This window comes from Cinclus cinclus, chromosome 4 (genome assembly GCF_963662255.1).
Source record: "Cinclus cinclus chromosome 4, bCinCin1.1, whole genome shotgun sequence".
NCBI lineage: Eukaryota > Metazoa > Chordata > Aves > Passeriformes > Cinclidae > Cinclus > Cinclus cinclus.
Window position 1 is genome coordinate 30,030,332 of NC_085049.1, and position 23,591 is coordinate 30,053,922.

At 39.3% G+C, this 23,591-nt stretch overlaps 1 protein-coding gene across 5 annotated transcripts in view; it reads right to left on the reverse strand.

Annotated features, from left to right (window-relative positions):
- Window positions 1-23,591, reverse strand: part of MICAL3 (microtubule associated monooxygenase, calponin and LIM domain containing 3) — a 103,496-nt gene that overhangs the window by 51,884 nt on the left and 28,021 nt on the right. For all 5 annotated transcript variants that reach the window (XR_009933154.1, XM_062491906.1, XM_062491905.1 and 2 more), the window contains exons 17-19: window positions 16,673-16,859; window positions 12,997-13,085; window positions 11,824-11,911 (exon numbers count right to left, since the gene is read on the reverse strand). Coding sequence is in view for 4 of the 5 variants with exons in the window: in XM_062491906.1 (XP_062347890.1) it covers window positions 11,824-11,911; window positions 12,997-13,085; window positions 16,673-16,859 (364 nt within the window). In the remaining variant the exon portion in view is untranslated. The remainder of the gene's footprint in view (window positions 1-11,823; window positions 11,912-12,996; window positions 13,086-16,672; window positions 16,860-23,591) is intronic.

A 23,591-nucleotide genomic window follows, 5' to 3' on the forward strand; every position in this document is an offset into this window, starting at 1 on the left:
GATACTATACACATTCAAACAGTAAGTCAATTAAGACATTCCATTTAAATAAGTGCAACTGATTTCCTCTGAATCCTTTCCTTAATCCTCTCAAAAACTATTATCTAGATACTGTTAACAATTTTGGTACTGCACAGCAACAGATACATAAACCATGTACATGGCAATACTAAACTGACTGCAGAAGGGTGTTAAACAGAATGGATTTTTTAAGGGTTAATAAGTAGTTCAAAGTTTTAAACCTGTATTCATCTGCCCTTTTGTATTTATCCTCTCCTTTAGGAAATTTGTCCAGGAAACCCCTGGCAAGAGCGCAACAGACCTGCTGCATTCTTGTCAGGGCTTGTTCACACAGCCTCACATCACGAACTGCAGAACTGCACATTTCCTGGTAGGAGGCCCTGATTTTGGATAAGTACACCCTCAAAGACAAAAGGGGCAATGCAACACCTCCTCAAATAGATACAGGAACAAATCTGAATTTTAATACTTAATAGTATCCTGGTTTGAGCTGGGATAGAGTTAATTTTCTTCCTAGTAGCTGGTACCACGCTGTGTTTTGAGTTTGGCATGATATAACATTGGTGACACACCGATGTTTTGGCTGTTGCTAAGCAATGCTCATCCCAGCTCAAGGACTTTGCAGCATCTCATGCTCTGCCAGTGAGCAGGTGCACAAAAGGCTGGGAGGGAGTGTGGCCAGGGCAGCTGACCCCAAATGGCCAAAGGGATATTCCATCCATAGAACATCATGGCCAGAATGTAACCTTGGCTGGGAAGCTGCTCAGAGATTAGCTGGGAATCAGTCAGCAGGTGGAAAGCAAACTGCATCATGCATCATTTATTCTTTGTGTTTATTCCTCTCATTTTCATTACAATTATTATTATTGTTGTTGTCGTTATTATATTTTACTTTGTTTCAATTATCAAACTTATCTCAACCCAGGAGTATTACTTTTTTTCTGATTGTGTTCCCTGCAGCTGTGTGGTATTTAGTTGCCAGCTGGGGTTAAACCATGACAAGCAGTCATCAAATGTCAAAGTTATTTTGATACAATGCCTCAACTTTCTCTCTAACTATCCCAGGGTATTCCCAAGCCCTCAAGAAGCCTGAATTACTCAGCTGTACTATGAAGCCATTAAATCTTGAGTTTTTCCCATTTGATCAATAACACATTCTGCTAAATATAAAAGGCCTGAATTCAGAGAGGACAGTATGATAGGAAAAACAAAGTCTATTCAGAAGCAAGATATCCAGTATCCATGCACAGCATTCAAAATGTACTCAAACCTGAAGATAGCCTTCCTGAAATTCTTCTGAAACATGTACCAATCCTAACAGAAAATAGTAACTAAGCTTTCTAGAAGATGTGTTATATTGAATCAAAGCTCTCAGGAATTGTAAATGAGAACTGGCTTATGCTGGACCTGATCAATAAAACTGTCCTTAAATTGACAAGCAACCACCATTCTCAGGACCTCCACTACCATGGCAGGCTCCATCGTCACACCATTGGTCTAGAAATTCTCCCCAGCAAACTGGTGGCCTAAACAGAGAAATGGGGAGATTAAGCTGTACAGACAGAAAGGTGTTAATCAAAAAACCCTATGTTGCAGAAACACCCAGTAGAGTTATCAACGAACCATTTCTAGTGCTGGCCAATAAGTGCCGGCCAAGTTTTACAGCATTAATTCAACAGCACATTAAATAAAAATCAGTGAGGTGTTGATATTCACTGGTGCCCAAAGCAGCGAAGAGCTGAAAGCCCCACCCTCTCCCAAACCATTATAATGAGTATAGGAACAGCTGACAGCTAAAATACTCGAGGGACTCTGAAACAGACACCCTTGAAAAAAACATATGAAGGTGTAAGTCCGCCTCCACACATTCCACAATATCCAGCTAGAATTAAGCTCTCCATTCTCAGATACTGTCTGTAAATCTGGAAGCTCATTCTCTTCATAATAATGAAAACTACCAGGACTGACTATTGAATGAAACTGAAAACTCACACATTTGTCTTATGAGTGTTGCAATGTTTTGCCCCACTCTCCCCATTATTTTGGTTAAAACAGACTTCTAGAATTCCCAAAACAGACACTGACAAAACAGTTGCTTACTGCATCAGTAGGGCTGAGCTCAGAAACAGCTGGCAATTGCATTGATCTGACCTTTCTCTGGTTTTAGTGGAAGCAACCAGAAGTGAATATAATTAGCCAGTTTAAGATCAAGGTCACCTGTAATTTATACTTATGTCTTGGAAACAAATAGAAATTCATCTAACTCGTGGTATAAGTTATGTTTGAGGAACAGGATTCCCCATATGCAGATGAAAGAAGTAGCAGCATCATGTAATGAAGGTTAGGAGTTCACTGTATGGTTTAACAATATAGAAAAGTTGCCTTCCTTACAGCAGACATACAGAATAATCCAAGGAGTATGGCTATTTTTGACTCCTGGAAAGTGGCCAGTGTTGTCACTAGTGGGTGGGGAAGAGAATAAGGGGAAAGGAGGTATTAGGTCACTGAATCCAAGCCCCAGGGAACACTGCTAAGCTCAATACCCCTTATTACATCTCTTCTGGCAGGAAAATCTTTATGTTTGTACAGAATTCACTTTTACCGCTGCCAAATGAGTTTCCAGTACTAAAGATAAAATATAAGTTTTATAGCTATTTTAAGTCTGTTAAACACTCAGGAGCATTGGTAAGTCAGTAACCTATTACCAGTCATTCTCCATTTTGCTGGTATCATCTAGGATGGCAGAGCTCTCTCCCTGGTATTTTCATCAGCTCTATCATATGTTGCCTGGCCTCATTTCCATTCTCTGAAAGAAACTCAGTGTGGGAAGGCTGACGAGGATAAAATAATACTACTTTGCAGGCATAAATTTTGTTCTGGAAGCTATTCAAGGTGTCATGTCTCAAAGAACCACCTGGGATGAAGCACATCCAGGGATTAGATGGAGAAAAAGGAAAAAAAGTAAAGGCCACACTAGATTGTAGAATCACCATGACCTTGATTAATGAGGTTTCACACTTTTTGAGTGAAGTAGTCTCTTTATTTTTATTAAGTAACTTAGAAAATAATATTTAAGACTGATTGTCCAGTTATGATCCAAACAGTGACCCCTTTTATGTTGTTACAAAGAGAGCCTCTGCTATCTTATCTACTACATAATATATTGCATAATTTATTCATTGTGGCATCTACTTCTTGCCACTGCAACCTCTCATTTCACTGTGAGGGATCAGACAGGTGATCCCCACTGTACAAATCACATCAAGCCAAACCAAGGCTATTTCCACCTAAAAGAAGCAGTGGAATCTTCACTGGCAAGTGCTCCAGGCCCATGGCTCAAATCACAGAAGGCAAAGGCAGGGACTTGGAGGATGAAGAAGTGCCCAATGCAGGAGAAGGTTTTAGAAGGTCTTGGGGTATTGGTGGACAAGAAGCTCAACATAACCTGTCAATGTGCACTCACACCCTAAAAAGCCAAATACTGTCCTAAAACTAGGAAAATTCTTGCAATTATATATGTAGATAACTATATTAAAAATCTGGTACAGTTCCAGGAAGAAAGCTTCCAAAAGACTAATTACTGATTAAAACTAGTCTACACATCAGTTCTGATGTGTTTTCACATTAGCCTGGAAGTATTCAAAACATCTATTGGGTAAAAAATTCCTGTTTTTAAACCCTTCTACCCTCAAGCCATCAGTTAAACGTCTATAACAGCAGAAAGGAGGATTATGAAATTTTCCTTAAAAAGCAAACACAGCCTTCTGGGATGACAGCAAACATGAGAAATGTCAGACTAAACATACATTTTTGAGGGAAGATGTAAGTAACTAAACAGGGCACAGAAGTGCCATCTCATCTTTAAAGAGCATCTGCCCAGTTTTGTTTGGAAAGCCCAAGCTGAACTCTACATCGTCAGGATCAGCTCGTTAACTAACTCACCTTCCTTTATAAATACAAATCAAAGAAGCAGGAGAACAGCTTTGATGTTGATTCTGGATTAGCTGCTCCTTCCCTTGAGACAATTCCTATTTGCTTTGGTTTTATAGCTTTTTGTTTTGTTATTTTTGGTTTGGGAACTGTTTTCTTTTGGGGTATTTTGTTTGTTTTTTGATTTGTTTTTTTCCCCTTATTTCTTGCATTTTAAGATACATCACCAACTACATATCTTAATAAATTACACTGCTGATCACAAGCAGGTAGTTAAACTATAGCTCCCTTACTTTAATTTGTGTTAATATTTATTCACTCATTATTTTAGCAGTACCTCCTTACATTTTTCCACCCCTGTTACAGAAGTCATGACACTAGAGAAGAATCACAGGCACAGAAACAGAAAGTGTGAGGTACCTGTGTAGACTTAAAAGAGAATTTAGGTGAGGGTTGATTCTCCTACAACTGCTACACTTAGTTACACCAAGTTTTAGCTGAAAACTTGCTTCTTGTATTGGTACAGCAATGAAGTCTCATTTCTACTTTGATATGAGGGGGCGACCTCTAGAAATACACCTCCCTTGATCCTTTTTTTTTTTTTCCTTCTTAATTCATGAAGCAAACTGATTTCTGGAGAGCATATAGCTGCAGAGTTAACATCTTTCCTGATACAGAACAGCAGAGGTTGTTGGAGTGGAATATCAAAATGACATTTTGAGTACATGCACCAGCATATTAAGTTTTACACTGAATGCTCATGGCTCATCCTCCAAACTGAAGGCCCATCTTAACCTCAAAACTAGCACTGCTTAATACAGTAACGAAAAACTACAGGCAATTTCAAAGGCATAAAGCAATCACCTCCCTTCAAAGAAGGAAACTTTACATATAAGAGAACTGGTTTATGGTTGTAGCTCTGTGACCTACCATTTAAATGTAACTACTCTGGCCAAATATCATTCACAATTTAACTTTCAAAAATCATCTGCTACAACAAAACTTTTAGCTGCAGATGGTGCCGGAGGAAGCAGGAGAAGCACACGAGGAAAAAACACAGAAGAAGTCTCTAATGTAGACTAACTCACTGTATTTTTGAGACCAGGAAAATGCAGCTCAGAACTATGATCCAGGTCTGTTTGTCATGGTGAGAACATCTCAGTATACACGCTCTTAAGGGTCTTGAAGGCAGGTCACCACCTTGTGTGCAATTCTCCTCAGAAAAGACAACAGTCCAGCTAGAACATGCAGGATTTGGCTACAGAGATTAGTATTTACTCATTTTCTGTCTTTTCATCACACCAAAACATCCCACCACCACAGGAGATCTACACCAAGCAGAGAAACCAAAGCCTGTCAAGACTCTTACCTGTTACCCTATGTGTCCCTGCTCCCCCATGGGTGTGACTGCCTTGTTCACGGAGCATGATAAAGACTTCTGGCCTGCAGCAAGTCACACAAAATAACCTCCTAAAGACACCAAACTCTGTGAAGCCACAATGCTGAGAGCACATCTATCCAAAATCAGCTTTGCCAAGGCAGTAGAATACCTAGTAAGGAGGTCTTCAGCAGGTCATGCTGTCTGTGCAACGTTTGCCCTGCACTCTGAACAAATCACAATGTAAAGTAAAATTAAAAAAAAGCACCACAATACAGAAAGAACCTGAAATGTATTACTTTGCAGAGACAGATGGTACATGCCACGGAGCTCCCCAGATGGCTGTTGTATTTGAACTTACTAGCTCCATTCATTCCACTGTCCCCAAATTCTGTATCCCCTGTAGCATCCCTTACCTGGAATCAATGGAGGGACTAGGGGAAGGACAAAGAAAAACTCAGAAACCTGAAGTTTGTTTGGAATTTATTCCCTTGAACATTTCACACAGTTGAACAAAAAATAATTTCATAGCAACAGGGAAACCACGTGTTACATAATGCAGAGACCACACACCCAAAGCAAAAACAGATTAAAAACAACTGCATAAATCAAATTCTTCAAAGGGACTATACAGTGGAGACATGAAGCCTTTCTGAGCACTGAATCGTCTCCCTTGAGCATTAGCTGTCACTGAACTTATTTTATGCACAGTCCCTCCTTTTCTCTGAGGGAAACAATCTCAAAATAGTATTACTCAGATTCCACTTTTCAAAAAACTAGACATTTTAATTCTGCAATAAAAAAAAATCCAACCCTTTCACACAAGCTTATTCCTATTTTTCTAAGACACAAAAACATTCAATGAAGCTCTTGAAGTGCCCAGAAAAATTCATATCTCCCTTCAGAATATACACATACAAACAACAAATATTCCAGTGGCACAAGTCTACAGGTCTGAAAGCTAGAGAGAGGAGGAGTTGGGAGCCCAGTAACTCCCAAAATAAAGTGTTCTTAACAGGATCCAGCCATGAGCACAAACTCAGCACACTGTTATTCTGTACATATCCTTCTCAGTCCTCAAAATGTTTTTCAGGATTTTTTAGTGAAACTAAAACTACATCAGGTCAGCTGCATCTCCTACTCTTCAGAACAAATGACCTTCCCACCACACCTTTTCATTTCCAAATTTTCTGGGCTTCAAATTGCTGATCCTTTAGCATTCTCCTTTCCCTTATGCTAAAGCCACCCAAATCCTGGTAAGAACACTGAAAAGGAACATGATGGACTGGGAACAGTCAAGCACTTATCCTAACAAGTTCCTGGCTTGCTATTGAGGGATGATTCACTGGGCACTGAACCCTGGTTCTAATCAGGTAACCTGTACACTCTCCTCAGCTTCCAAAAATACAGGGTCTGGGTCTTAAGTTTGTATTGCAAATGTTACAGAGAAAAGTCAATCTTCCATCAGATCCCTCTGCAGCTGTATGATATCCCAAAAAAGGGCTCAGTATGTGGTATGTCCTGCTAAACACACTGCCTCCAAACAGAACAGACAATATTCAAGGCACACTAGTAGAGGAAATAGCTTTCATCCCAATTTGGTGGTGCATCCTGAAATATGAATGTTTTCCTTTTTCTATTTTATTTTTGGCAAGGAAAAGAGTGGGATATAGTTGTAAACGTTCGGTGGTTTAAAATGAAGGCACCTCAAGCAGAAGGTCACGTCACAGAATTTGTTTGCTGTTATCTTCCATAATTTAATGCTTAAACTAGACCAAATTAAAACAAGAACAAAACCCAAAGGTGAAAAATAATGAAAAGAAGTGACCAAGTAGAGGATTTCATCAAGATGTTTGTTTGCACAGCAAACAGTATTGGTTTGAGCATAATTATTTTCATAAGTAAGGCATGTTCAAAGTATGGAGAACAGTGAAGAGGCAATGCTTCTGAAAAACAGAGGCAATGTGTATGAACAAGAAGCTTATTTCTAAACAGAAATGTATTTGCATTTTTTCAGACACAAAATTGACTTGTGTGCAAATAATATTGGATGCACTCAAAAATACTTCTTATACTTGTACAGACACTCAAGATCCTTTTCCAAATGTGGGTCATATAATTTACTTTAAAGGACATTCAAACAGCCACTCTTTCCTAGCTCTCCAGGTCAGCAAAACAACTTCCTCATGTATATTGCTTGCTATATACAACAGTACTTGTTTAAGGGTCTACTGTGAAGGGCTTAACTCTGAATATTTCTCCCTGAAAACACTTAAGGCACATCCATAGAGGATTTTAACTTTTCAGACTGCATACCTATATCATATACACTACATATTTATGTGATATTAAAGCAAAGTCCTAATACCTCTACTTTGTATTGCATTTTTCAGTTTTTCATACTATCACTTATGTTTGATTTCTTAATCTTTCACAGGTCAAGTAACTAAAGCAAAAGATCTCATAACTTGCTTTTATTGCTGTGCAAGTATGAGTTTCCCTAAGCAGTCTTTCCTTTATAAACTTCCTATTGCTGATAGGGACAGAAATGCATTGTTGTAAAAACATGAGCCTGAAATGGGAAATATTTTACAACGAAACATTGCTGGCTAACATCACCCCAAGGAGCATAACATAAAGCTGATAGGGGTAAAGACTGTTCCAAGTCCATCTGTAAAGAAAGAGCTGAAAATTCGGAAACATTCTTACAGACCTTTAGAACAAATAGATGAACAGCATTTGCATTAAAAGCATATTAAAACCATAAGTACTGTAAATAATATAAAAAAAAAATTCCAAGACACAGCAGTTACAGATTATCAAAGGGAGAGACAGTCAAAAAGCAAAAGTTATTTGTTGTTTTTTTTTTTCTTGGCAATAGCAGCATTTCGGCACAAAGGCAAACGCAGAAGAGAAAAACAGGCAGACAAGGTACAGAGAAAGTTACAGAATCTACGACAAGCATGCCACAGTTCAGCAGGACCAAAAGCACAGTAAGAGCTGTTCCCAACTTCCCTTTCCCATAGAGAATGGCAGCCACTGCTCAAAAGCTTGTTGCCACTTCCCACACGGAAGGGTTCTAGAAGCCAGTTTGGCCACAACCTCCCCTGAAAGCACCAGGGCAGAAGCCACACAGAGAGCCTCACTGCAAACCCCTCACAAAAAGGGTGATTCCAGTTGAACAAACCTCAACTTGCTGATCAGACTGTGCCCTGCAACCACTGCTGTACAAGGGACAGACAGAACTCACTGAATGGCAGCCAGGACTGTGGCCACCCAGCCAGGGACTAACATCTTTACAAAGTTAATCTGTGCCAACCAGGTTATTGACAGCACAAGAAAGGGCTTTTTGTGAGCAATCTCACCTCATCTGACTAAATCTGCTGAAGGCTATTTTGTGGCTGAAGGTATTTTAAGCATTAAGCTGGCTAAAAAAAAGGTTTGATGGCATAGCAAAGGGGGCAGTGAATGTAGGGAGAAAACCCATGCAATTTACATCTGTTAGGGATTTCATGACAACTGCTAAAAAGTCATGAGTCACCATAAAGATCCCCAAAACAAGCACTTTTTGGTAACTCAGAGCTGAATTTAACTCTCAGGTATAAAATTGTTTAATGGCTGCCTTTTTATATATTCCACAAGAGATGTTACTGTTGTATACCTTCCCTTTGCCTTCTAAGCTATCTTTACACCTCTACCAAATATCAAACCTGAGCATGTTACACACTTTCCTGCTTTTACTTAATCCTTTTAGAGGCAACTAACACTCTACACCAAGACCCACCTCACTGAGGATTAGCTCAGACTTCGGGGCCTGAAATTGCTATTGCCAAATTCCATTTGGTGGTCTTGCCGTACAGGAAGTAAAACACTTTCAGATGTATAACTAGCTGAGTGACCTAGTAACACTAGGTGAGTGACCAGATGGATGAAGTAGAGGCTTGGAAACAGAGATCTGCCTCTGTTTCCATGTCAGACAGGTTTTTGCTCGAGACATTTGTCTAGTCTACAGTGAAAGCTTGCAAGAAAGCATATATGCTTTAATATAATATAATTTAAATTCAGGAGTTACACTGAGATGAAATCTTACAGACTTCTTTTGATTATTCAGGAATAATATCCTGTTCTTCCACTGTATAGGTAAGCTTGGTAGCTTAAAAAGGTTTGTTTTTTCAAACTATAAATAACTGTAAAACCCATCACAGGTTTCCTGACCTAGCTACCCATCAAGAACAGGAGCTGAAGGTAGGTACCTATAGGACATGGCTGTTACTCTAGCAGAGATCTGACCTGCCTTTAATGCCACTGTGGCTTGTTTTTGAAGCACATTCCATTTAGCTTCTTCCTGCTTCTTAACCATTGCTAAGTCAGTAGTGCCCAAGATTTACTTAAATTATACTGCACAAAGAAAATGAAACTCAGCCACTAATGGTATTTAGCACAACAGAGGCACTGCTCACCTCTTCCGCCACTGAATGTATTTCTACCATGCACACACAAGAATGCACCACAACACCCTGCCTGAAAGGTGACCCAACTAAGCTGAGCATGGCCTAATGCACTCTGGGCAAAACTTCAAAAGGTCCAAAAGCTCTAAACACTATGCTACAGTTATGCACTGCTTTAAAAAAAGCAGAAAGCAAACAGAAGGAGCCCTAGATTTCATGTTCTGCCATTAGACAAAATGGTGTCTGTTCCACCTTACTCCTCTGGAAGTACTACAGTGCTGCTACAGGATTGTGCCACCACTGCAGAAGGAGACATCTGATTTATAGCTGATTTTTATCTGATTTATAGAAGTTTATCACAAACTATGCCCTGTTGTTTGCTCTACTTAGTGATAATTCATTTGTTTATGTTATTATTATCATTTATTATGTTATCATTTATTTGCTTATTTGTTGGAAGGACTAAATCAAAGGAGATTTTCTGCCAGTAGTTGCTGTGATAAACTAATTGATAAATGTAATTAAAATCTCCTTCTTCCAATTCTCATCACCTACGGCTTCACTCCACGAAACACCTTATGCACACACCAGTTGCCCTGTGTATCAATAAATATTTTTTCTGTTCATCCTTAAGAATATCCTCCAAGCTACAAAAAAAAAAAAAACGGTTTTTTTACTTTCAGAGAAAGCAGTTTTAAATCTATCCAGTTAGGCAAAAAATGCTGTAGTTCACACATCTGTCCATAGCATTTTGCAAATATTCTTTCCTACCCTCTACTCACTTTTACCATATGGAATTTGCACACACACAAAGGAGGAAATCTTGAAAGTAACTACACTCCAAGAATCAACACACTAAGAATAATTTTCTGTCATATTGCATTCAGTTACAATCTTAGAAAAAGTTGTATGGAGTGTAGGACATGTTGACATATGAAGTCAAAGAACACCATGATTTTATCTGCTCCCGTGTTGTTAAAGTCTTCTCAACTGGCATTATGAAAACATTCTTTTCTCAAAGTATTCCTCTAAGTATGTTTCCTTTCTAAAAGTAGCTGATTTAGCTTATTAATAGTCTTCTGAACAAGTACTAGAAATCAATATTTTTTCCTTTTTCTGAAATCACAAAACAAGCACTTGGGGGCTGGGCAAATGAGCATTTGTAGCACAGACAGTTTTCTTGTGTTAGAAGGAATTAGAATTTCAAGTTAAAAGGGAAAACTACGTCACAGTAAGACACACGCATTCACCACCCCATTTCCAAAGCCATGGCCAGGAGCAGCACAGATGCTGGCACAGGGAAGAGCACCATGACCTGCCAGCACCATGAAAATTCAAGGGGTTTAAGGAATCCAATCCCATTAGCTGTCAGACACCCAGAATTCCAAAGGAGACACAATCCAAAGATAATGGGATCTTTCCCATTCAAGTACCAAATTAATAAAGAGAAGCCTGGGAGAACGAGAAACCACACCCAGAATTCAGGAAAACACATAAATCCAGTTTATGGATTTAAACCAGCTATTCCAGTGCTTCAGAAAAAACTTTTAATTTCACTGACATTGAGCCGCATACATTACAGGGCTCTTTATCTGGGTTGACTCAGAGGAGACCCTCAACTGAGCATGTGTTTTCCTGGAATTCATTCAAATAATGTCCCTGAAAGAACTGAGAACATCTAGGCCCCAAAGCCACAGTGCAAAATAATATATATTGAGATTTCCACATAACACACAAAATTCACATGGCACCGCAAAAAACCAAACGAGTTACACAGCTCCAAGTTGAGTCACATGAATTCTTACTGGTCAGCAGGCTGCCCACAGAATTCCCCTAGGATCTGCCCAAGAACTTCTGACTGGACATAGAGAAAAGGAACCCCAAATACCAGCAGCTGACACATGAAAAAGGAGTCCAGAGGGTTCTGGGCTACATGGTGCCCAATGGAGGAGACTGTGCTGTGCAGGCGCTGGCTCACCACCCTAACTCTGCCCATGAGGCCGAGCGAGTACTGCACCACCCTGCTAAAGAAGGAAGCGGAGCTACCTGGGGCCCTCTCTGTTGAGGCGGGGATGCTGTTGGCCCTTCCATTCCCATCGCTGGCCATGGCGTCCTGGAGAGGTCCTTTGGTGTCCTGGAAGAACGTGGGGGAAGTTAAATTCATGTTAAAATTGAAATTGCTGTGTGTACTGAACATGCCGAGGGAGGAATTGAGATACCCCGTAAACATTACATAAAGCAAGGTCTGACAAACAAGCATGCTCCTTCTCAATTTAAGGCTTTATCAAAGGTCTGAAAAACAAATTGGATAGCCAAAAAAGTCAAAGCAGTAAGATCCCTGAAGTCTGCTCCTCTGGGAAATAAAACAGGTATAATTTTTAGTCTTGATTTTTGGCAGGAAGTATGGCACATATTGGTATGGATCTGTTATCCTTCCAATAAAGAGTACAGCTTCAGCTTGTACTAATACAACCTGAGAGTCAGGCAGAAGGACAGGCACCACTGCTAGCACAAAGGAAAATATAATTTAAGGGAGAAGGGAAGTTTGCAGCATGCAAGTTTAACAGAACTTAGGAAACCAGCATGTAGCTTGCTCAGAGTATGCAAAAATACTGAAAAGGGGCTTGAGAAGAAAAAAATAGGTGCCTTGGATTATAATGACAAAAGCTGAGGGACTTTTCTGTATTACACAGTGTCTCCTCATCCTATATTTACAGAACAAATACTTCTATTATGATAGTACAGGAAAGGGGATACTCCATCTTTTCATGCAGGCTCCTGTTAACACACAGCAGATGTTCAGAAATGAAGGCATGTGATCTTCATAGCTTATGTTTCAAAAGCAATGCAAATTATTTATTTCATCTTAAGCAAAACCACAGAGAAATAAAGAAAAAACAGAACTGGTAATAGTATTCATTTAGTCTCAGCACAGACTGAGAAAGTATTTCAGCTGACAAGAAAAACAATCAAAATTCTGTTTCAAACGGGATAGCACATCATTTTATAATAAGTACCATGAAAAGGGTAGTGCTAAGTAGAGAAATTGCTTTTAAGTAAGATTTAGTTGAACTACAAGCTTTCACAATATATAAAGCAATTAAATGCACTCTGAATTTTTCTACTTTCTGAAAAAGCCCCAAACCATCACACATACTTTCTCAGTGTTAAGAATTAAAATCTATTAACACAGCACATTAAATGAAAATAATGAGTTACCTTTCCTGACAGAGGACCCACTGCTGGCCTCTTCCTCTGAGCATAACCAGAGACTCGGTAACAGTAGTGAGGTTTACAGTAGAATTTACCTGCAGATAAGACATAAATGGTCAGCAACAGCAACACAGGAATTTAGCACAATATAAATGTCCATTTCATTGCAACTTATTTTCTGATGTTATTTATGTTGCTCTCTCTAATTTCTTCACTACATGCAGAGGCAAACACTGGCTGAAGTTTTAGCTCCAGCCCAGCTCTCTCCCCCTGTAACTAGTCTCCTTTCCATTGGGTGCCTGAGAGCCATTTAGTTTAAAATCCTATCAAACACCAAAGCAAAGCTGTGAGGCTTGTGTGCTATCACATGCTAACAATGCAGCAGTGTGTGAGGAACAAAGACATCATCACATGAAAAGCTGGCAGAAGCACTTTTGGAAAAAGCAAGAATGAATACAACCAGCAGAGGAAAGTGGGAGAGGACAGTGCTAACTCCCAAAGAACCATCTCTCAAAATGCACAGTGTCTACTTGTAGAAAGGACAATGATTCATTTTCACAAATAAGACTTTTTGTGATCCTGCTGGTTTTACTAACACCCCAAAAGTCTACAGAGGTCTTTCACTGGTATCTGAGCACTGTCAGGAAGACAGAAAGCAGCATTAGCAATATCATCATGCAAATACTACTGGTACTAATAAAAGCAGCAAACTGACTCCTCATAATTATCCTGACTGTACCTTTGTCAGTGTATCCTGCTTGGCATATGCAGCCCATGGCACCCTCCACTGCTATCCCATTCCTAGAGCTTTGCCAGTGCATTCCAACACATATTCTGACCTCTGCCTCTTCCTCTAGTTTCTCTCTGCTGGTTTTTGCAAAATGCTTCATGATGGAAAAGTGACAAAGATCTTCCTAGAAATCTTTACATCAGTAAGTATTTCTTAATATTTACTCTTGCCAAAACCTGCTTTTTGAGATTGTCTGAAATGAGCAACAACTGAAAAGCTCTTACATAAAAATTGTGAGACTCTGAAGTCTAAAACTCACTGCAGAAGGCTGCAGAACACTTGTCAGCCCAAACAGCTAGATGAACAGTGACAATGTGTGTTGATTTTTTTCCTATCAAAGAAAACTCAGATGAAATTCAAGCTACATTTTCACAACAATTACATTACATAGGATATCACAGATTTCTGTTTAGCCATATCTGTTTCATATACACACACAACTGCTAGACATGTAATATTTCAGAATGAGTACTATAAACCTGCTGAAACTCCAAGCTTTGTGTTAGCTTCACTGAGAACTATCTGGCCATAATTGCACACCCAACCATGCTTGCAGAGGATATCACCAAAAAATCTGGTGGTAAAAACTGTTTTAGCCCTTACAGCTGACAGAGGAGCTCAGTCTGTTACTGCTTAACAGACAGTCAGATATTCAATTACTTGTGAGCGCTCAAAATAACAGCAGCACTCAAAAAATGCTTTTCCCCAACTTTCATTTCTGACAAAGACGTTGTTTTATATGTTGATTTCAAAATTACCACCAGTCCCTTTAAACTTGCATACCAAGTCTGCTGACCTTCCAGACAAGCAATAAAAGGGCTTCTATTCCTTACTGGGAGTCTGGTTTGATGACTCTTAGCTTCCTCAACTCTTCACAGCCCAGCAAGTCCATTATTTAAAGTCATTGCATAATGCTTTATGAATATACATTTTAGTTCTTTTTTTCCCCTTAAATCAGACAGCGATTCCACAGCCATTTTTCTACCCAGTATATACAAAAAGATTCTTCTTAGTTACACAGAATGGATACCCATCAATTTCAGTCTGCAGGAGAATATCTTGGAGTGCCATCCTGTGACATCAGTTTAAAATTTTTACTTCATCTTTGCCTCAATCAGTGGGAGAAACTACTGGTACCAACACTATTTTCCTGCTATTTTGTTTTCTACACCATCATGTCCAAAACAGAATCCTTTGCACCTTACTTGTCACTATAGTTTTACACCATTTTGCACTTATTTTCCTACTGAGACTGGACTAAAGATAGGCAGCTGTGTAAGAAAATATCTTCTGATGTAGATATTCAACACTTAACATGTTGAATTTTCAGGTAAATTCAACATTTACCTGAAATACTTTCTCATACATTTTCTTCAGAAAATGTGACATTTTTGTCAATCACTGCTCAAACAAAAACTGTAATACATAGCTACCCTTACAAGGAGAACACTTTCCACACGTGATGGATGACCTTAAATTATTGCTTTCAATATGCACACTTTGTTGATAAACTGAGTTTCACCTGCTGCCATATTGTCTGGTTTCTCAGACTTGTAGGGTATATCTGAAGCTTCCCTTAATTCTTAGCATGTTAGATTTTGCTAACTGAGGCATCAGCAAGTTCTGTAAACATATTCTTTTCTCCTTAGTCCATCAGATACAGAAAATGAGTCATTACTGAATCTTCAGTAACTACTGCAACAACACTCTCCAACACTGACTTGACTTCGCTCAACTTTGATGTTCCACTTTTTCTATATAAATAGAACTTAGCTTGTAATGACCTATTATCACAGCCCCTGGTTATGAAGTCCCTATTTTATTACATCTAAAATAAACATACAGAGTTGGACAGTTGTGGTATCTTCAAGAAGGACAAGCTGACCGCATTTCTCTGCAATTTGCTATTTTCTCTTAAGAGGTATTAAACACACAGGAGTTTTATTTAAATACTGTTGAATGAGGAGAGCAAAAGGTCTAGCCCTCAAAACTCAGCCTGTTCAGGTTTTTAAAGCCTCCAGTTAATATCTGTTTCCCTGCATTCCAGCAGCTGTTATGCTGTTGTATTAATTCCTATGAGTTTGGTTACTCTGCTGCCACCATGACCTGGCCAAAGGAAATCCATGAAGCTCCAACAGCTTGAGAGATGGTCTCTGGCTAATGGGTTTTACTCTCTGTAAATGGGTTAATTGCACCACCTAATTAGTGGCTTGTCTTAGTTTTTTTTTTTTTGTTTTGTTTGTTTTTTTTTTTTTGTCTTCACTCAGTGTCAGGATTAAAAACAAAAAGTAGATTAATTTCTTGTGCTTGGGTTTGGTTGTTTATTAAATCTTATCTAAAAAGTACAGAGAGTTCTGCAACACTTTTAGCTATCAGCTAAAAGCAAGATAAATGGAGCTGAATTTAGCTAGTTACAAGGTCTTTTAAAGCTAAACAGTCCAATAAAGAACTAACACCTGTATTATTTACACTTTTGACCCACTAACCAAACTCCTGTTACCTGCAGTACAGCATGAATCATCCAACCAGAAACTATTACCTGAAATCATGAAGAAGGAAGAAGATAGGAAGAGATAACACCTCCATCTTGTCCCATACCTATTACTGTCTTCTAAAAACCTCAAATTCAAATCCTTCACCAAGTGATATTCCACACTTGTATTCTAACTACACACCTGCAACTCCATCACTCAAATTTGGAAGCCTCCTCTACGGCCTCAGTCAAAAGCAGTGTTCTCCTGGGGGTCAGTGCCAGAAAACACAGAAAGCTCAAAACTCCCAGGTTTCTGGGTTCCAACAACTCTCTTCCTTAACTCACCAAACAATTTTTAAGCGACAAAAGAGCTTCCAGGCCAGCGAAGATACTCGAGAGCAGAAGGCCATTTCCCTTACCATCCTCGATGTCATAGGCGTAGGAGGACAGGCGCAGGGTGGTGGCGCAATACTCGCACTTAAAGCAGCTGCGGTGGAAGAACTTGCCCTCGGCACTGAGCCTCTCCATCACGTAGACCCGCTTGCGGCAGAAGTAACACACGTCGCTGCCTCCCAGGTTCTGGGGGAACTCCTTCTTCAGCGAGCCCTGGACACAAACAAGGATGGCTGAATTTGATCATGCACCAAGGTCATGTTTTCTCCTCACTTATGTGGATATGGGAGCACCTGGATGCTGCTGCAGTTCTCTTGCACACGGATGCTGCAGTTCTTGGACGCAACTCACAGTTTTAACCAGGACACCAAAAACTGACCTTGTTGTCCAGGAAAAAGGGCCCTAGGATGCCATGCCTACATATATCAGGAGTAAAACAAGTTCTGGGTAGATGAATGGACACCAGTACTGTTAATGATGATGGTGAAATCAGTGAGGTAAGGAGGCATATGAAGCTAGGCAAAACCATTAGAACACCCTCAAACAGCAATCTTAGACCTACATTACTAAAACCAGTGTCTCCTCCAGAAAGAAGTAGTGCAGAAGTGTTATGAACAGTTTTCTCAATTCATTATGCACACTCTTTGGATGCTGGCATTAGATTAAAAATATTTGGCAAAGAAAGTGAGGACAAGAGTGAGGGGAGATGGAAAAACAAAAATCTCTTACAAAGCTACAACAGATTCCATCAGTGGTGTAACAACTAGACACTCACAAAACTTCAGATCTACGCATCTAATCACAAACACAGCATCATCTCCAGCACATCATCTTACCAGTTCCTTCTTGTCTAGAAGGGTTTTGGGTTGCTCTTTCCTTTGAAGCTGATTGGCTATCTGCTCAGCCAATGAGCTCACTCCGCCTGTGTACATCTTTATGTACTTCTATCAGATGGGTTGAATAAAACAAAAGTGATGTGAGAAAAGAAAAAGAGAATCAAATTAAAAAAAAAATAACTAGAGTGATGAGAGATTAGGCGGTGAAAAGGTGCAGAGAGGTCAAATCATGCCAAGACAGTGGACAATATAAAGTGACAAGCAGTAATAGCAAAGCCAGTGTCATCAGAAATCACCAGTACAGTCCAGGATCACCTGTAGGACCAGACAGGAACGCTTGCATTTTGCATTTTTTTATGTGTTCCAGAAATACTATGATGATGAAGGGAGCAGATCTTGTGGGGTATTTTGTTCCTGGAAACTTGAATATAGACACTTCTAAAAGATGAGGTTAAATACAGGTTAAGATCTTAGGTTCCAGGTAAAATTGACATCAGAAACAAAGATCTTTTATAAGGTATGTTACCAAGTCTAAGACAACAATGTTGATTTACAACAGTACATTTGTATGCTTTGCAGCTGGAAAGAATTAATTTACAGAGCACTCACAGACCAGGGAGAAGTCCTTAACTAAAGAACTCACAGTGATTCAAAAACATTAATTCTTTCAGTATTAATTCTGCTAAAAATACGCAAAGGCTTATATGGAAAAAGATGGAAGAGCCTCATCCAGTGCATTAAAGCCATACCTGTATACCTCTGGAACACTTATTTGTTCAACCCTGAACACTGCTTTATGACTTGGCTTTTCTCCATCACAGGCAGAGACTGACTCCGTAACTCTGAACATCTAAAAACCCTCCAGTGTTTTCAGCAGTCTAGGCAAGTTGGCTGTTACCTTAGATGGTACCAAATGAGTGTCTGCAAGCCAAGTTCAATCTCTGCAGGAGCGGAGGAAGTGTTTTTCACAAGAAACACAACCGTTGGCAATATGAAAATGAGGTGGTTACATCCATGTTAGCTCAATCACACTGCAAATGCCATGGATTTGACTCAGAGTAGCAAAGAGCACGCCAAGCAACTTCCTTTTTTCTGACTAAGTAGCATTATGGTTTCTAGCTGGATTCTTAGCTAATACAGGATTAGAGAGCCACTCAGCTTCTAGCAAGTGTGAAATGCCAATGATAACAAAAGGAAAGTTCTATCTTAAAACCCCCTTTACTTGTTTAGCAGAACTTGCTTGAAGCACAGTAGTTATTTCCCACAACTAATAACTAATTTAATATGTGTGGTTATTAGCCTCTTAGAAATGTTTACAACCTTCACAAGTTCAGACATGAGAACAGCAGGAAGCACCACAAAAACTGAAATTCACCACAGAATGGGTACTTGTTTGGGGAAAAAGATTATGGAATGAAAATGGAGTGCTCAGCCAGAGATTACTGGTGCTGTCACTATAGTCCTAATTCCTTAAGCTCTTTGTCACTACAGTAATGAGGGTTTATTTCTACCCAGAAAGAATTTATACCTGTCTACTGATTCCATTCCAAGAGGCAGAGCACTTGCAGTATTTCTATATGCAAGAAATAACAAATTATATATCTTTCAGAGTTTTCCAGGTTCCACATACATATGTGCAGAGCTGCTTTACAGTAACAAATTTTGTCAAACATTACATTTTAAATGGTGGTCACTTCTAAAATTTTCTTCAGCATTGATTTTTAACCAGCAATCATAGTAATTTGGCCAAGAGTTTTCCATCTCCTCTGAATGATCAGAGACCTTTGATGCTTTTTAAGTTTCCTTAAAAGAGATATCAAGCATTTCCAGGGGAAACACTTCCTTTTAGCTGAACCAGGTTTCCCCAGTCAAGTTTTGATTTGAAACCTTCAACTGCAGTTCCTTCAGGATCTTTAAATTTCTACCAGCATATTAGAAGTTCTATGCTCAAAAAACGAATATGTTAACTCATAGTACCTTGGACTATTTGGTGTGAGAAATTTACTTGCTGAATTTTTCATTTGGGTTGTGTGTTTCTGATTTGTTTTGTTTTTGCCTACATAGCACATCTGGCCTAATTATGGGTATTAAGTGAAGCATTTTATCATTCTTCCCATCGTCTTCAAGACATAAAATGTTCTGCAACATTTTCAAAAGGAGGCAAAGAACCTGCTCCAGCTGAGGTCAAATCAAGTTCCTGCTGTTTACGTAGAACAACTGTAACTAGTTCAAATTCTCAGTGATCTTTCAAAAAGTCAAAGCACTTTTTATTTCACACTGTCAGTTAACCATATATGCACAAACACATTCTCTTGCTTAGCCCAAAACTTCAACAAAAGCAGCAAGCAAACCCAGAAAGCTTCACTGCAAAGCCAGGAGGACTATCAGTGCTCAAAAACCCTGGTTTGAGTGTGAGATGCACCACAAACTTCTCATGGACACCAAATGTTAAATAGATTTAGTTTCAAACTGCTTTATGGCTGGCAACACCCGAGCTGTGCTGGGCACAGGCTGCCTCTGGCTTCTTGTTTGTGCATGAATAAGCACAGAGGTTCTGCAGGTGAAGCAGTGCCAGCCTGGCCGTGCCCCATGGGGTGTCCTTGGCAAGCAAAGGCAGCTGAGTGCACCTGGAGTGCTCAGGCAAGGGCTACCTGTCGGAGAGAGTCGGATGAGGGTGAGGAAGGGCGGTTGGAAGAGCGGAGGCTAAGGGAGAGCTCCCACTGGTCAACAAAGAATCGGCGAGACGGCTCAGTCTCAGGCTAAAACAAAATAAACATCAACACAATCATACATGTTCTCTTCTAAGAGAGAAAAGAAAATTAAAAAAAAAAATACAACCCAGGCCTTTCTGGCTACCATCACGAACAATTTTTTAAAGACTCTTACAGGCAAGCTTAGAGGAAAATATCCAGTATATCTTAACTTTCTCCCTAGCGAGGCAGATCTTTATTAGGTTTTACATTATTTAGGACCATTTGGAAGCAGTTACCTTCTTCCACAGATGTCCGACCTCCTGTAATTCAATCACCTAAGCCACTGGCTAAGACCCCAAATCAATTTCCTCTGCTCTTTCTGTATCTCCCATTGTTCCCTATTACTGGCCCAAGGTACTAAAACCATCTTTCATGCCATGTGAGAACTCTTCTACATCTTGACTATATAAACCAAAAGCCTGCTCTCCTGGGGGACAGGAGAAAAAGAAGTTAGCTTGTATATATTTCCAATATTTAACAGCAAATTTCCAACCTAAAATTTACTGTAAGCAAATTAGAAACAATAAGAATTAAAAAAAGAATGTGTCAATATAAAATATTCTGCTGATCTCGATTATCAAATGGCAAAGAATAAACCATGGACTGAGAACCTGCGCCCTTCTAAAACTGGTTTCTTACAGGAGAGCCCAAAATTTGGTATTCTAATATACCCTTGTCATTATCTCTGTTGATGATTATGCCCATCTCCCAATAAATACTTCATATATATAGGAAAAAATTGAAAGTATCAGACAAACAGCACTGGAAGAAACTGTGCAATCCTAAAATTATAGTCTGGAAAGAAAAAATTATGCACATTACAAATAACTGACTTTTTTGAAAAATAAATTATGGTTTTAGCTATAAAAAGGAAAACTAAATGTCATATGACTACATGACCCATGAAAATGGCTACTTCTAGCTACTTGGAATAGGCTAACCTCAAGATTAAATTTACTGATCAAAATGTGAAAGAGCTTGGCTTTCACAATTTCCCCAATTTATGGAAATACAGTTGTTCACACAAAAATTTTCTGTACATCAACATTTAATCAACTTTCTTCTCTGAAAATGTCTTACTTTGCTAAGCCTTCTCTCTCTTAGTATTTTTCTTGTTTTCTTCCCTTAAATCCCACATCATAATCCATCATTGCTTGCAGTGTTCCAACATCTGTTTCCTTTTTCCTCTCTGCCCTACCCACTTTGCTTTCCTCTATTTTGTGTTCTCAGTATCTCCTCCTTTTCAATTCTGCACAATACAGAAATTAGACAATTTCAAAAATAATTTCTATCTTTGCATCGCAATGCTGTAATCCTTTACATCCTCAGAAGGGGCTTAAAATATGCCAGAGAGCACTACAAAAGGTAGGAGCAAAGTATTTTGGTCTAGATCTTCATTTCTGTGTCATCATTTTAACTGAATAAGGAAATGCATACTAGCATTGTGGACCTTGCTTGAGATATTAAGTCATGGCACTTATTAACAAAGAGGTGCCAGCTGTGTTTAGTCTTCTTATTCACGCCTTCATAGCTTGTCCCCAGAATTTCAAATCTAGCCAAAGGTTTGCTGTTCCTTCTTGGAGAACAGCTTCTGTGATTTTAACCATCAGAAAAAGATGACACCCCAAAAAAACTTAGCAATGGGAAGTGACCTAGACATCACAAAATTCTTTTTAGTAGGGTTTGCAAAAGTTATGCCCACCAGCAAAAGTTCCGGGACTGTTTATGCTCCAGCTCAAGAAGACAGCTTTGATTTGGGATGGTTAACTCAAAACAGTAAGTTAATGAAAAAAACTTCACTTCTGTAGATGGTGCTTTCCAAAAAAAGCACTCTGCAGTTTGCCAAGCACTACTGAAGATAACTGAAAACAGAGAGCAACCAAAGAAACCACAGTTCAAACTGGCATGCTCCCATAGCCCAAAGACAACAGACTGGAGAGAAAATTAAGCACAAAACCAAAACAAAACAAAAGCGTACACTGGAGTCAAAGACAATCTGCACAAACTGCCAGCTCTACCATTGGAAACAACTGCACAGGAAAGATGGACAAAAGAGTAGCACTACAGAGCCAGGAATTAAGCTTGGAAAATGTGAATATTCTCGCTTCCAGAAGCAAGTAAAATCTGTGAGTGATTGACTGCTAAATGACCACTGTGAGATGACTTGACCCAGACCCCAGCTGGTTTTCAGTATTTACTCTGAAGTTTAGAGGCTGTTTTTTATTCATTGCTTATATTTTGCTTTGTGGAACAGAAAGGGTCACTCACCAAAGGAGGAGACAGCTAGGAAATGGCAAGTTGAGTAAAGACACTACACAGAATAGTCTTGACAGTTGTTTTAACCACATGACTGCAGAGCAGTGGTCATCATATTTTGGTGACTTTTTTTTCTCTCTCTGACCCAAGATTCCACCTGTACCCAGAATCCCACACTGCTACAGGACACCAGATAGGCAGGGCTGTAAGTCACCTGATGCCTCAGCGCACGTCTGGACTCCAGGAGGGCAGCCAGCTGACATGCCCTTTGCTCAACATTCATGGGCACTTGGTCATGAGAAAACAAACGAGGAGATCTCTGTGAGATGAGGAAGGAGGCAGGAATAAACAAACTGGCATAAAAAGGAAGAGACACTGAAACACCAGCCAAAAAGTTTAACATTCACATGCAGCACAGTAACAAAAGCTTTTGTGTGAAAAAGGGTTTTTTGCCCCAGTATCTACTTTTCTAATGAAGTGCTACATTTTGACCCTCAGGGGCAAGAAAAAATGGTTTAATTAATTGTTATTCACAACTCTTCCTAGGACTGCTGCAGCCAAAATCAAACAAGCACATAGTTTCTCTCTCTCTGGCATTACCATAAAAAAATAAATTTAAAATGTGGCTTTATCATGCACAAAGAGCCTTATTTGCCAGTTTATTTCCCATAGTTTTCCATTGCCAAGGATTTCCTTTAAATATCTCAGCCTGTAGTTATTTATTTCTTAGATTTTGTGTACAGAAACACATTTTAGGGTAATGTACTTCAATTCTCAAAAACAATGAATTAACTTCTTAAAGATGGTGGTATATACAAAGTAAATACTTTACATGCCAATGAGAGCATGTTTAATGAGCCTGTCCAAATAAAGCAAAGAACAGAAAAATCAAACACTCACAGAAGCTGCCAGTTTTACTTAGGCAACTTCACTGTCCTACTTGTTCTTATTGCGCTAGCATGTCAGTACACCCCAGGCACAATATTTGACACCTCTGCTATTCTGGTCTTTCATATCAATGTTCCCAAACTGTTGTGTGGTGCACTTGGTGGCATGAAAAAAGAGCTGGCAGGTGGCCCGCTATATAAGGCAGGACTATC